Source organism: Ursus maritimus, unplaced genomic scaffold, assembly GCF_017311325.1.
Source record: "Ursus maritimus isolate PB19 unplaced genomic scaffold, ASM1731132v1 scaffold_19, whole genome shotgun sequence".
Classification (NCBI taxonomy): domain Eukaryota; kingdom Metazoa; phylum Chordata; class Mammalia; order Carnivora; family Ursidae; genus Ursus; species Ursus maritimus.
In genome coordinates, this window is record NW_024424341.1 from 13053166 (window position 1) to 13069171 (window position 16006).

At 43.6% G+C, this 16006-nt stretch overlaps 1 protein-coding gene across 1 annotated transcript in view; it reads left to right on the forward strand.

Moving 5' to 3' along the window:
* The window catches only part of LPCAT2 (lysophosphatidylcholine acyltransferase 2), a 62517-nt gene that overhangs the window by 26801 nt on the left and 19710 nt on the right, over positions 1-16006 (forward strand). Inside the window, exons 9-11 of the mRNA XM_008702629.2 lie at positions 5337-5419; positions 7995-8120; positions 10106-10259. Of these exons, the coding sequence (XP_008700851.2) occupies positions 5337-5419; positions 7995-8120; positions 10106-10259 (363 nt within the window). The remainder of the gene's footprint in view (positions 1-5336; positions 5420-7994; positions 8121-10105; positions 10260-16006) is intronic.

The window sequence follows — 16006 nt, forward strand, 5'->3', positions numbered from 1 at the left end:
ATACTTGTTCTCACAAAACTAATTTCTTCTGAAACTTGGTATAATTCTGAAATTTCTAAGTAGTAGTAGAGAAATGGAGTGTTCTATTTTTTTTTTTATTTTTATTCTTTTAGAGAGAGAGAGTGCATGATCGGGGTGGGGGAAGAGGAGCAAAGGGAGAGAGAGAATCCCAAGCAGACTCCACACTGAGCACGGAGCTGGAGGCGGGGCTCGATCTCACGACCCCAAGATCATGAATGACCTGAGCCGAAATCAAGAGTCGGGAGCTTAACCGACTGAGCCACCCAGGCGCCCCGATAAATGAAGTGTTATAAAAGAGTATTAGCTGGGGTTTTGTTCCAATTCTGCTACTACCGACCTGTATGTGCTTGAGTAAATGACGTAAGCCTCCCCTAGCCTGTGTTCTCACTGGGAAAATGGGGGTGATAACACCTCTTTTATAGGGTGGTTAGCATTTAATAAGGTGACTGAAATGCTAGCACGCAGTAGGTGTTCAATAAGCATGTACCTGTATTTCCCTTACCATCTAAATTGCTCCGTTCTTTTGGGAAGAGAGCAGCAAATGTTAGTTCACAAATACCTTCCTTCATTCGTATTTGCTCTTTTTGAAGCCTTCACGGAAGAATCATGGAAACAGCCAGAACTGCACATCTGTTGAGACTGACTCGTCAAAATCCTTTTCTGTTACTTGGAAAAAGAAAAGGCTGTTGGTAGTATTGTCCCTCATCAGTCTTTCTCCTTTTTTATAAGCATTTATTTAGTAGAAAGGAATGTGCTCGATGGGTCAGGAAACAATGAATAAAGCAGTTGTACTGGTCCCGAGTACTCATGTGAAGGATTGGCTCTGGAGATCATCGGATCGCCTTCAAAACAGGCTGAAGGATTCTGACTTTATCTTGTGCATAGCCTATGGCCCAAGAGATGGTGGGGCAGTCTGGGGCCAGAAGGGCACAGGGGGTGTTCCTATGGGAAACACGTCCATTAGCCGCCCCCTTTTATGGGGCAGGACGGTGCCGAGCCAGCAGGCGGAGGACCAGAGCACACTTAAGTGAGGAGGGCAGAGGCGCTGGGAGCCAGTCTCAGGAGCAGTGGAAAAGAATTGGAGACATTCACGTGGGCTTTTGTGGGCAAGGAGAGCCTTCCCTCTACCCACCTGGGTCCCACAGCTGGGTCTGTGAAATAATCTCACCACGGCCGGACTCATAGGAGAAAAAGTATACAGATTTATTAATTTTTAATATGTGCACAAGGGCATCACAGGGAATAAAAGGTAAAATCCCCAAAAAGTGGTGAAGAAGGGGAGGGAGGGTGTAGGCCCCTCAGCGGAGAGCCAGTGATCTTTAGGAAGGACAAATGGGCCCTGGGAAGACTAGAGCGGGAGCTATGATAGCGTGTGGTAAAGTTTGTCTGGGTGTGATGTCGACTTCGGTCGCATCTCCTGTGGTAAGAGTCCATCTGCCCTGTTTGATGAAACTCCCCAGGAGGGAATTTACGACAAGGGAGTTCCTTTTAGAGGGGCTGACCTTAGGCAGATAAGGGAAGTTCGGAGAAAGCCTCTCCCTGCATTTGCCATTAGGCAAGTGCCTTTAGCTCAGCATAATCAATGAACCAAAGGGGCACATGACGGGGCAGCATGTCCCGAACTCCTCCACTGTCTTCTTTCTAAAGTTGAATGTGAAGTGCCATTGAGGGCAAAGGAGATTGGCAACATGAGAAGCACGGACTGTGTCTGAAGCATTAAAATATGGCGGCAGCAGGTCCAACGGGCATTCCCCAAGCAGAGGTGAGGTTCAGGTTAAGTAACTTGATGCTCACCTGTCGCAGAGACATTAAGGAAACAGACTCGAGATTAAGACCCTGTTTGGGGCACACGTGCATGACTGAAAGAAAAAAGGAAGACCTTCAGCGAAACAAACAGAACTATTTTGTACCTGGAGGCAGTATGGTCACCTTGGGAAAATCACACAATTTTCAAGCAGCCGTGAGGACCCTGTGGAACTTGACACGAATTTGTAGTAGACTCAACCCATGAGACTGCAGACCTTCCTTTGAGCATCCTCAGTGGTCTCTCACAGGGATGGGCAGGCAGGAGCAGGAGAGGTGATCACGGGTCTGCGGTTGGCGCTATGGATATGGCAGAAAGGGGAGGTTCTGGGTGACGGAAGGTCCACATGGGTGTGTCTGACTCCTGAAGTCCAGTGGAGACAGGCCGCCAGCTGTTGCCAGGACGGAGTGGAGGAAGAGAGACGGGCATGGTCCTGAGAGTGACCAGAAGATTCTCACAGCTGTGACAGACCAGGTTAGAGAAGTAAACAAGAGCTCATCCGAGGGGATGAGTGTCATTGTCATTGTTATTGTCACCGTGGCCAAGGCACAGCTGAGAATACCTGTGGCCAGGTGAAGAGGCTGTGAGATCACATATCAGATGAGCCATCCGTGTGGATACTCGGGATAATGAGAGAAGAGGAAGGTGGAAAGGAAAATTGGGGGTCCTGAAGTCACTAAGGTATCGAGCTGTATGTTAGGGGACAGTAGTAGACAATGGCAATCATGTTTCCCTGTCTTCGGCCGATCCTCCTTTCCAAATAGAAGATATGTTTTTGCTGTGAGCCTTGACTGACCGCATACGATATAGAAATGTGATAAAGAGGGCAAGGTCTGTTCCAAGGAGAAGTGACTTTTTATGAGAATTTCCATTGTATTGCCTCTCAGGAGGCATGCGGGGGGGCCTCAAAGGCCCGTGAGGGTCAAATCCAGGTTTTTAATTATTTTGTACTCTCAGTGGGATTTTCTTCTTCGAGAATAAAATGCCATGCCAATATGAGAGTTATTAAAAATCGTTTTATGGAAAATATTACCTGCACTAAAAGGAATTAAAGCCACGGTTCATTGTATTATGTTTGGTTAACAGTGTAGCAGCAATTTATTTTTCAGGGTTTTCTGGATGTGCTTTTATAACCTACAAATTAAGCGTGTTACGGACGATCATGTGGCCTTTTTTAAAAAATGAAGAATTATATGCCAATTTAAAACTTTATCATTTATTTTGTTAGAATTATGAACATTGATTTTAACATGCATTTTCTTCCTTGGATTTCATACGAAGCAAATATAAGAGATGAAAGTCTAGAACAGGATGGAGGGAGTTTTGAGAAATAACTTACTTAAAAAGATCCGTTGTTGCTCTGGATAGATAAGTGATGTGGGGACCTCTGGTGGCTTAGTTTATTTTTCCATCTTAAAGAATAACTAGAGACCACGTGGAAAGCTAGATGCAGAATTCCAGTTGGAGCGGGCCTTCAAGATCATCGAGTCGAACTTTTTCGTTGGACAAGAGAGGGGAGTGAGTCCCATCAGGGCTGAATGGCTTTTCCAGGATTGCACAGCAGAGCCAAGGCCGTAGCCAGGCTGAGTGCTCTTTCTACAGCGTGCCCCTGCTCCCTGGGGGAGAAGGTTAATGACGGTGCATATCACACAACACACCCTCCCGTGATTCGTATCCGTGTTATCCTACAATGCCACTTGCATCCATGCTGTCCCCTTCACCCTCACTCCCTCTGTCCGTGTCTTACTTTCTCCCACAACGTGATTGCGGTAGCCTCGTGGGCTTCTCCCCGCTCTTAGCCTTTTCCTCTTTGGCTTAGCCATTTCCTACCACCGAGGCTTCTGCTCAAAAGCTTGGACTCGGTCACCACACTCCCTCGCTCAAACTTCATCTCCAAATCGCCCTTGCCCACCCAAAGGCATCTTAACGTGATTAACGAGATTTGACAACAGGTCCGCATGAGTCCAGAAGTGGTGTTATTTGTACAGATCGTTCTTTTTCTTTCAAATCGCGGTCCTGCCCCTGCGCGTGGCCTTGCCTGTATTGTTTAGCCTCTTCAAGCTCCTCTCGCCACCCATCAAGTGGAAATGGTGGAGCTGGCCTCCAGGAATTGTTGAGAGTTAATCTTATAGGGTACCCAACGCACAGTAGGCGCTTAATGGATGGTAGCTTTTATTGGTGGACTTGACTCCTCTGTCATAATTTTTACCCCACTGAATGGAAGCCCCCTTGACGGCAGGGGCTTCCTTGTCATGTCTTTGGGGCTTAGCGCAGGGCCTGGCATACAGTAGGTGCCTACTCAGTATTTGTTGAATGTAAGTGGGCCGTGAAAACTTGAGCAAGTCATTTAATCTTTGTGAACCCCAATCCTAATGACGAAAATCGGGAGGATTGGTGAAACGAAATAATGCATGTAAGATAATAATGCATGCTGCTTGTTCGTAATTAGAACTCAATGAACAGTAGCTATTGGCGAGATCGTGTTTATCCTCAAAAAGCCAAAATCAAGTCTTAGCTCTTCTGTAAAGTCTCTTTGGCTGCTTTTCCCTGCCCCCTGGCCAAATTAATCATTTCTTATCCCTCACTCTCATACTCCAGGAAGGATGGTTTAGTGGGGAAAACAAGGGTTTTAGAATCTGACAGAACTTGGGCAGAGTCCTGGTCATGTGACCTGAATAACGCTAAGCTGACTTAATGACGCTTTTAAGCCCTGTCATTGAGGGTAATGATACTTAGCACATGCTGTGTTGGTCTATCCTATTAAAATACGGGTCTTTTTTGGAGTGGGAATAGAGTCCCGTTAATCTTGCCCGGACTATAGTAGGTGTTCAAAAACGATGTAATGACTTAAATATAGCACCAAAATCTCATTAATGTTCGAAAGCTGTAAATGAAACAGGACGGCCCCAGTGAGGCAACACTGAGTATCAAGGAGAGAAAAAAAAAGAGTAAAACTTAGAATGGTAAAGCAAAGCACAGGGTTTGGCAAAAGCTAGACAGCCAACACTAAGGGTTAAAAGAAAGCAGAAGAAATGACAAAAGGTGACATTTGCACAAATGATACAACACGCCCACACAGGAGTGGGTAGAGAAGATAAACTGTGAGAGATACGCTGCTACCCATACTCGCATGTCCACACAGAGGAAATGCAGCGTGGAGGAGGAGATCTTTATACCTACAGCTTTCCAGCTTCCAGAATTCCAGGCCCCAGCTCAGTTCATCCTCTTCGCCATCAGGGAAGTGGGTGATCATCGCCCTCTTGTCAGAGTCCAGGCGACAGTGACGAAAACTTCAGGGACATCCTCGCGAACACGCAGAAAGACCCAGGCGTGGCTGCCGATCCCCTGAGTCCAAGCACAGTGTTCTTTCCACTACGGCATGTAACCTGTGTGCCTGAAGGGCGGTGGGGGGTTTCATATAATGCTAGAGGGCTTATGAGTTAATATTTGTAGCCCTTAGCAGACGTCTTAGGCCTAACAGCTGTGATAAAAAATTATGTTTGTCTTTCAGTTTATGCCTGTTCAGGTACCAAATGAGGAAGAAAAAAGCGATCCCGTCCTTTTTGCTGGTAGAGTCCGGAATTTAATGGCAGAGTAAGTGTCTCTGTGTGATCGCAGTTAGTAAATAGTTTTTAAATGATTGGTCAAATGGCATTTCACATAGTTTTAGGATTTGGGTGTTGTGTTTTGTTTTGTTTCATCCTGAGGGCCTCATTCCCTAACTCATTTTGGTAAGGAAAGTGACGTGTCTGGGAATGTGGTCAGTAAGACAATCTATAAATATTTTCCCCAGATGCAGCCCCAAACTAATGGAAATGAGTCTTTGTCGGAAGGGGAGTAAGGAGGCTTCAAAAACCAGAAGAGACCAGCCAGTGACTTCCACGGGGTGGCTTCTGCTCAGCTGGCCTGTCGCTGTCACACATTCGTGGCTCGCCTTCTGTGGCCCAGCCTCCACAGAGCTGCCAAGGCCGGGTGTTTCAAAGGCATTAATGCTTATAGCCACACAAAGGAGAAAGTTTGCAAGGGAAGGTAATAGATACACAGAAAAGGGGGGAAAGTCACCCTCACTAAGGGATGGCTAGAAATTTAGGATTTGTAGATTATAAACATAAGGCGAATATTTTCCTGTCTTAAAGGAGTTTTAACTGGCCATGACCCTGCTTAGATAAATCATCTCTCATCCTGTAATGAATGAATGTGTGTAATACTGTCCTACCACCCAGGCAGCCCTGGAGCCTTCCCAATGTGCACCCCACGCCAGGCAGCACCCCCCTCTGTCATTCCAGTAGTAGGCTTGGCGCTGACAGGCCAGCAATCTGTATTCCTAGTACAAATTCAAATGAGAAATCTAAATCTAGCTTCATAGCTGAATTTGGTATTATAAGCAAGATTACATATACATGGATTCATATTCTACAGCAGAATAACTTTATTTTCACAACAGCATAGATGTTCAAAAAATTTTTTTACTATGTGTACCTACATGTACTTGATTTTCCCAGTTTCTAGGCTGGCTACAAAATTTGCTTTGAGGTTGTTTTCTTCCCTTTCTCCTGTTTTCATACCAGCTTATGTCCAAAAGTTAGGAACTAAGATCAATTTTAGAAACTGAGAGAATTTATACCAGATAGGTTGACTTCCCAAAAGGTGCCTAAAAACAGAGCAAGGTTTGATTAGGCAGCCTTTTTCCGAATTTGGAGGCATGGAGGTATAAGGGCCTTGGATAAAGAGTAAGAAAGACCTCAATTAGCCGTACAACCACGGACAAGCCTTCTGTAGCCCCTTTCCTAGTATGTAAGGTTGGAGTTAAAGTCTTTGCCTTGCCTTTCTCCTGGTTTTGGTTGTCATGAGTCTCATGGAGGAAAGTGGTCGACAGAGGCATTTGAAAATGGGAAAGGTGCAAGCTAGCGGTGGTACTGCGACTCGTAATGAATATTTACCCAGTACCGTGCCAGGCCATTTACTCGGGTTATCTAACATACTCTGCACAGCAGTTCTTGGAGCCAAACAAGGGAAGTGAAATTCAGAGAGAGATACCGTTTGCCCAAGATCATAGCAGGTAGTGAGGGTCTGGGCTGGGACTCAAATCCACGTTTCTTGTTACCCAAGCCCCAGCTCTTACCGGGCATCTCTACTGTCCAGGGTTATAAATGATAAATTCCTGAAACATTTAAAATTTTTATTTTCCCAAATAAAAATATCCTTACACCAAAATATGTAGTAATCAAAAACAGCCCAGTTGTAAATAGAAAACATACTTGATTCTTATCGCATCTGTTGAAAATGTGACATTCTTAGCAGTGAGTCGACCAAATCAAATACAGTTGAAGACAGAACTTTATGATTCTCACTGAATATCTGTGAATAAAAGTTTTGTGAAGAGGAACCTTCAGGAAATTATTTTATGTACCGCACAGGATTTTTTTTTCCTTAGTACTCAGTGTTTTTTCAAGTTGTTATTCATATCTATTTTTTTCAAATCTAGTTCGTTATTAGACCTCTGAGCAGGAGGGAGTAGGGGTCATGCGCTCCTCTGAGGCTGGAGTATGTTTTAAGTGTAGAAGAAATAATGAGCTTATTCTCAGTTCTCTTTAGTATTTTCAGACGACTGTTACGGAGCAAGAAGTGATCTCCAGTTTTGAGAGATGAAAAACTCAGGTGGCTAGCGATTTGGATAGATTGTCCCCTTACACTATAAACAGAGGCCATTTATCTGTTTAAATGGCACTTCCACAGTCCTTTTTAGTTTGTCTTTACAATAAAGAACACTGTGGGGTAAGTAATTGTTCTTATGTACAGATGACAAAAGGGAGGCTTAGGGTAAGAACCAAAAGGTCCACAGCTGGTAAGAGATTCCCCTAGAACAAAACCTGGGTCTTACTGCTTTCCCGGAGACCGAAGTCAGCTAGTAGCATGGTCACAGTTAAAACCCTGAGCAAAACGACCAGCTGACCGAAGCATGCAGACAGGGGATTAACTTGGCCACAGGAAGTCTGTGCAGGAGAGAAGTATGTCTCTTTGGCAATAATAAGCCAAAGCTACTGGTTTGAAAAAGTAGTAAATACTTTCCCATTTACTATTGTTTTTTGACCAGTTCAGGCCTGATGAAAAAATCATTACCTTTTTTGGGGAAAAAAATTGAATTTGTTTGCATTTCAATGCCTTTCAGAGCTTTGGGAATTCCAGTAACAGATCATACCTATGAAGACTGCAGATTAATGATTTCAGCAGGACAGCTGACATTACCTATGGAAGCTGGGTTAGTGGAATTTACCAAAATTAGCCGGAAATTGAAGTAAGTATATTTTTAAATTGCTACACTTTCATAAAGGCATCCCCCAGAGATCTGACATCTTATAAGTTTCTTTTCTCTGGTTTCATTAATGCCCAGCTCTAGAACCCACAAGGTGTTTATTAAGGAAGATGGGGCTGTAAATTCATCTCCCATTTAGTTCATCTAGTGTTTTTTTGAGAACAGTTAACTCAGAAGCATGTGTATTGGTCACAGGAGGAGGCTGAGAGATAGTCAGTGTGGAGCAGCACAGATCTGCCTCTCTCAGAAGTGTCTCAGGGCAGTCCGTCCGTCCGGCTGCCCTCTTGCAAAAAGAATGATGTAATTAGATGGTACTGCCTTGTGGTGGTCAGACCTTCTCGTGTGAAATCTGAATTGACTTGTAGAGAATCAATTCTGACCATCACTGAATTTTTTTTAAAAAGATTTTATTTATTTATTTGACACAGAGAGAGATAGCCAGCGAGAGAGGGAACACAAGCAGGGGGAGTGGGAGAGGAAGAAGCAGGCTCACAGCGGAGGAGCCTGATGTGGGGCTCGATCCCGGAACCCGGGATCACGCCCTGAGCCGAAGGCAGGCGCTCCTTCCCTTTCAATATATACCAGAAACTACTCACCTGATTTTTTTAAAAGGGATTTATTATTATTATTTATTTGACAGAGAGAGAGACAATAAATGAGAGAGAGAGGGAACCTGGCTTGAGCGTTGCGGGAGAGGAAGAAGCAGGCTCCCAGCAGAGCAGGGAGCCCAATGTGGGGCTCGATCCCAGGACTCCGGGATCACGCCCTGAGCTGAGAGCAGACGCTTAATGACTGAGCCACCCAGGCGCCCCTGACCATCACTGAGTTTTAAATACTTACCCTAGATCTCCTTTTTCTTCAGCGTATATACTTTTCTTAAGGCAAAAACACCCCTTTGTGCTTTTATGAACAACCCCTTCGAACCATCTGCTAGGAAAAGTATCACCCCCGATTCCCTTCCTATTACCGTTCATTCTGTTTTGAGCCCCATTGGGGATTTGCAGAATATATTGATTCAGTAGACTTTGGCCTCCTCCCAAGGAGAGAGCTACAGAACTCGTTATTGTATTAGAAGTCAATATTTGAAGATAATATTTTGATAACTGATAGAGCAAATATGGTTCATATCTTCTATGTAACAAACATGTTTTGATATTCTATTCACAATATTCATATAAATTTGAAAAGTTTAGATAGTTACTGAAATTGGATACAGAAGAAACAGTGCGTGTTAGGTCACCTGTTAAATTAGACAAGACAAAGGCAGGATGTGATGTGGGCTACGGTACATTTTCTGGTGTTTTGGTGTTTTAATGTTTTATACCTAATATTGGAGGAAGTGTGTATTGTCTAATGAATCTCCCTATCACAACATTTTGTGCAATGTGAGTTCATCATCAGCCTGGAAACTTGAAACCAAAAATTGCATATTTTTTTTTAAAGATTTTATTTATTTATTTGACAGAAATAGAGACAGCCAGCGAGAGAGGGAACACAAGCAGGGGGAGTGGGAGAGGAAGAAGCAGGCTCACAGCAGAGAAGCCTGATGTGGGGCTCGATCCCATAACGCCAGGATCACGCCCTGAGCCGAAGGCAGATGCTTAACCGCTGTGCCACCCAGGCGCCCCAAAAATTGCATATTTTTTAACAACTCAATAAGTACTGTTGACTTACTAAGTAATATTTAGATTAATGATATGATTTATTTTCTTTTTGCGAGTTATTTCTTATTCTATCACATTGCTCCTCTTCTCAGTTACTTTTCTTTTCCTCAGGCATTTGGGAAAATTATAATCTTACTAATATCCTTCAAAAAAAGTCAGAAGCCTGTGTACACGTTCCATAAGTACTCTAAAATACCATTTTATTCTCATTTTCAGATGTAACACTTAAAATATTGTTCCCTCATAAAACATCCATGTGGACCGTTAAGGGCTGACAATACATATTTATGATTCTTTGTTTAGGTTAGACTGGGATGGTATTCGTAAGCAGCTGGATGAATACGCAATAATTGCGAGTTCTTCAAAAGGAGGAAGGATCGGAATTGAAGAATTTGCAGAGTATTTGAAGCTGCCTGTTTCAGATGTCCTGAGACAACTCTTCGCACTGTTTGACAGGGTATGTTAAAACGTCATCTCTAGTGGGCAGACATCTTGCCTCTGCCTGTCTCCACGGTGCATAAATCAGTATGGCATTAGAAACACATGGCAGGGGACTATTCGAGGGAGCAAGATCGACCCCAGGTTTAATTTCATGATCTGGTTTTTCCCCTTAAGTAATAGTAGTTTAGTGACATCATTGTATGTGTGTGTGTGTTGCAACAATTAAGGTGGTATCTAGTTATTTTAAACACCAGGTCAGAAATAAATATTGTGACCATAAAACCATGTTTGTAATATAGAATTGGAAAGGCTCCTATAACTGGCAAGAACTTAAATCTTTATGTCAAAATTCATTCATTGATGACAGGGGTGGTACTATTCTATCCTGAAGGCTTCTGGACTTCCCCCAAAACGTGTGAGGACCGAGTAGATTTTATTCTCAAGTAATCTTTTATGACAAAGGTTTCAATTAAAGCTGGACTGTTGGCCATTATATTGGAGGTACGGTTTTCTGCTTACAAATATGTAAGTACAGGCAGTTCGATAACTGAATTGTCAAGAGGTTTCCTTAGGAAAAATGTATCAAGATTTCAAGTTCTCGATTTTTCATGTGTTTTTTTTAACATATAAAGTTGACAGTAAAGTTTACTCTTTTAGTGGCAGTTTTACAAGTGTTCGTAAATGCATCCAGGCATGTAAATACCACTCCATTCAAGATACAGAACAGTTGCAAAAAAACCTTCCCTGTAGACATCTCTTTGTAGTCAAATCCTTGCCCTGCCCTTAAGGCCCAGCAATCACTCCGTCTCCATAGCTTTGCCTTTTCTAGATGCCATGTCAGTGGAATCAGATATATATTATCTGAGTCTGGCTTCTTTCATAACGCATCTGAGACCCACCATGTTGTTGCACGTATCAGTAATGTGTTCCCTTTTCTCGCTGAGTGACATTCCATCCTATGGACGCCCCTGTTCTTGGCGTATCCAGGCCCCAGTTGAGGAGCATTTTGGTTTGTTTCCAATTTGGGGCAATGATGAATAATACAAGCTATGAATATTCCTATATAGGTTTTTATGTAAGTCTAGGCTTTCATTTCACTGGGGTCAGACCTAGGATTGTGATCTTGTTATTGTCTTATCTGAGAGTGACTTTATTTTGCATTCATTCCTAAGGGACATTTTTGTCGTGAATAGAATTGACGTGAGAGTTCCTCCCTTCCAGCAGTTTAGTGATGGTGTCCTACTGCCATAGGTCCTCCACGACTATGCTGCCTTCCCGATTGTTCTTTAGTTTTGGCTCTCCTCCCCAATCCTCCTACTATGGCCTTTTGTCCAGGGGTGGTTGCCTTTTGCATTTTGATTTGCGTTTCTAATTTTTTTTTTTAAGATTTTATTTATTTATTCGACAGAGATAGAGACAGCCAGCGAGAGAGGGAACACAAGCAGGGGAAGGGAAGAAGCAGGCTCATAGCGGAGGAGCCTGATGTGGGGCTCGATCCCATAACGCCGGGATCATGCCCTGAGCCGAAGGCAGACGCCTAACCGCTGTGCCACCCAGGCGCCCCTGAGTTTCTAATTGTAATCGGAAGGAGAGATGGGCTTGGCCGGGCTTTTTCCATCCAGTCTGCTCCAGAAATCCCGATTCTCTATGGACCATTGGGAAAAGATACTTTGCAAAGAAATTAGAGCTTGATGACAGAAACCAGGACAGGGCTTCTTTTTCTCTTTACCCGGAGCACACTCACGTTCCTAATGACTCATTCCGTGACCTCTAAGATGAGCCATCCTTCCACCTGATGCAGCGAGGGCAATCTTCTCTCTGTAGTGCCCAGTCCCCTGTGCTTGGCTTGCTTGCAGCGCACAGATCGTCTTCCCTTGTCCGTGAAACGAGCATGTGCCACCGCAGTCGTACTACTAGGAAGTATAACGAAGATTTAGGAGAAAGGAGAAGTACATTATTGGCTATAATCGCACAAGTTGGGAAAATGGAAGCTCTTCTTACTTGTACTATTACCAGTCTCTCTGTGAGCTTTGTCGTCGCATCTTCCTTTTTGGCTCCAGAAACCAGGCAAGTAATTTCAAATGAAGCTTCTATAAATACGAACTTGGTGACAGGAAGGAATATGGCAGGGATAGACAAACAAGGACAGGAGATGGGGAACTGGGACACGAAACAGGGACCAAGGCGGACACGTAGAGCATATCTTAGACTTTGGGCTCATCAGGATTTTCCATCAACCTTAGAAATAATATCTATGGAGGTTGCCCTCCCTTTTCAGGTGTCAGACTGTCACTGCTAGCAATTCCAGGAATGTTAGGACACCCTTCTGTCTCTTGGTGGCTGATGATCCCCGTCGTTTCTCTGGCACTGTTAAGGATGGGAAGATTTGGAAGTGGGGAAGGGAGGGTACAAGGATTAAAATAACCCCCAGTTAGCCAGGTTGACTCACTCTGAACTAGAGGATACAGCGAGTCTTGGCAGCCAAGTTGGCCAATCACATTTCCGCATGGACGGCTTCCACCGGCTCACACGTCACTTACAACCATGAGTGTTTGTCACTTCTTTGTATAGTGTGACTTGGCTTTCCCTGTAGACCGTGAGATGGTCTTTCCAGCACTTTTCTTTTGATCTCCCAACATACTGGAAGGTACAGAAAATAGCCCAGAGAATTAGGAACCAACGCATGGGACCTTCCTCTCTCTCCTTCTTTCCTTTCTCCTTCCTTCCTTTTTTCCTCTTTCCTCTTTCTGTCTTTGTCTGTCTGTCTTTCTATCCTTTTTTTTTTTTTTTATCTTTAACGTATCTGCCTGTCTGCGCCTGTGAAGATTTGCTTTGTTTTGAGAAGGCGAATTATGCAATTGTTGTTACGCCCCGGGCACATACCCACTTAACTTCCAGGCTAGGCTTGTTTCCTCAGTCTCTTTAAGTCATTTAGCTGGGGAATGTTCCATGGGAAAGACAAGAAGTTCGGTAATGACACAGTTTGTTTCTCTCAGAGTAGCTTATCTTGCTAAACTCAAAGCTTAATGAGGGGTGGGGGGTCGGGGGAGGAAGGGTGGGAACGAGAAAGGGTGGGGTGTTCCTGTGCTCTTCCAGCAGCTGTAAAGTTTTGCAGCTCAGACAGCTGCCCTCGGCCTCTCTGTCCTCCCCCAAGTCTAATGAGGTTGTGTTGGGATTTGGGGGATGGGAAAAAGACCTGAAAATCTCTCCACATCCCCTGACTCTTTCTTCTCATGTACATTCTCGGCTGGTCTATAAAGACTTCATAATGGTCTTGTCTCAATTTGTCCCTAAAAAATACACTGTCTCTTTAGCTCCTGCTGACAATCCAGACATGTCCTTCCAGACTCTCGGGGGATCCGATGACAAGGTCCCACAGAAACATGGCATTCACCTTCCAAAGCATGACGTAGTTCATTAGTTTAGGGTCATTTCCTCTGGAGAGGTCCCATCCCTCTGAAAAAAAAAAAAGGAACTTTTTCATCTTTGCGTTGAATTTAGCTTCTTTATTTTTTACAAATGTATCCTGAACTCTCCGCCTCGGATTGGTCGGATGTCCAGACGAGTCAGAGTTGAACACTGAGACAATAGTTAAAAACAGTGGTGTCTCGACATTTTTTATAGTCAGTAATTCAGTGTTAAATTCTAGACTTTTTGCCAGCACTCCAGAAGGGATTGAAGTGTTCTTAATGGGATTAAGAAACAAGACTGGTTGAACCAAAGTCATTATAACACAGTCATTTTTACAGTTCTAACCATGTCTCAGAATGTCCATAACAGCATGCCTGTTCCTCGCACCCTCCCTGAGCACCGTGTCCCCCAAGCAGAGCCACGTGCTGTCCCACCAGCAGTCTCTGATGTACCTATAAGACAGAGTCCTCAAATACTTCAAGACGCAGCTCACCCCTCTTGCTAGCTTGACTAGGCACCATGTTATCTGCCTCTTACCTCTTACTAGCAGCAAGTCCCATCTCTTCTAACTGCACCTACTGATAGACTCAGCTTAATATCTCATCAACGCCCATCCCCACCACCATACGCACACCCACTGGTGGCCGAGCCATATTTCAGGGGTCAGCAGACCTTTTCTGTAAAGAGCCAGATAGTGAATATTTTTTACTTTGCAGCACGTATGGTCCCAAACTTTCAGGGCAGCTTGTACAACCAAAGAGAATAGTTCGTCTTATCCCACTCAGAAAGATTTCTCTGTTTACCTGCAGTCACCTAAACCACAAAAGTGTCCCCACTCAGCATGAGCAAAAAATCTGCAGGCTGCAGCACCCTACCTTCTCCCACAGGAAGGGACAAGCCAAGATGCCAGTTATTGTTGGCACTCAGGATTTCATGCTGGAACGAAGACCAGGAACCAGGCAGACAGGAAAGAACTCGGGATAAAGAGACGCATTCATTCCACATAATGTGAAACAGTAATAAAAGATCTACAGAAGTTTACAATAGCCGAAAATGCTGGATTGTCCAAGTGCTAAAGTATGCACACACTTTTCCTGCCTAATAGTTAAACAAAGGACGTAGTAAATGCCAGAAGAACGAAGTACCCGTTAGAAGGCCGAAAGGGGGAAAATCATGACAGTTTTCAAAATTATTTTACAGAATGGAAAGAATAAACACCTATCTAAATTTTTTCAGGTGATGGTCTGTTTTGCAATGTTGTTGGTAGAGAAGGCAATGAGCTCGTGCTAAGCTATATATAGCTGAGGAGTTAGAAACCAGTCTCTCTCGTCTCTGAAGACAAATAGTATAACACTAGTAAAACCAAGGGAGGCTATCAGCAAGAGGCAGACAGAGCAGACAAGAATAAAGATTCAGAGGATCGGTTTTGAATCAGATGTGGGGTCTCCTGCAAATGAACAGTGGTCACTCGAAGGATTGACTGCGGTCCATCTCTCAGTCCTTAAACCTTACCAACATGCTTTATTTTCATCAGCTTAGGACATAGAGCAGCAGTCAGCAAACTACAGCTGATTGAGCCAAATCCAGCCTGGGGCCTGTTTTGTTAATAAAGTTTTATTGAGACACAGCCATGCCTATTTCTCTATTTACTGCTTGTGGCTGCTTTCTGTCTACAGTGGCAGAGGTGAATACTAACAACAGTGAAGTCTTCTTTAAATTTCCAGCTCAGGTTTGATGTGTAATATAGTATTTCATAGTTCATGTGAAAAGAACTGTTGATTGCAATCTCAGTTAATCAAGATTTGTTATGTGAAATTTACCCACAATTTATATGATGCAATTAACAGAAAAAGGCTATAACCTTCTCTCTATGCAGTTGTAGGAGTTATCCTAAATGTTCGGTGGTCCTGTGTGTCTGATCATTTCCCTGTCCATGTCTTAGGTTGACTTAGCTCCTCCATTCAATCCATTATAGTATTTTCTCTCACCAAGTGTTATTATCTCGTTATAAATCTCTGTTATAAATCTGTTATAAATCCGTTATAAATCTCCAGTGAAGAATGAGAATTATACTCTTCGTTTTGGCTCCTCCACGCAGGTATACCTAGGAGATGCTTAGAAGGAAAAGAAAGGAGGCTGCATGAGTTAAAGCTTAACCTTTTTTTTTTTTTTTATAAGCACAAGTGAGCTATCGCTGGCCTCCTCCATGAGCACAAGGAAGTAAAGAACAGAGCTTTGTAAAGAGCAAATTGTGTCAGACCAATTTAATTTCCTCCTATGACAGAGTGACGGTCCAAGATGATAAAGAAGAAGAAATAGATATTATCTATATGGGTTCTAGAAAGGCTTTTG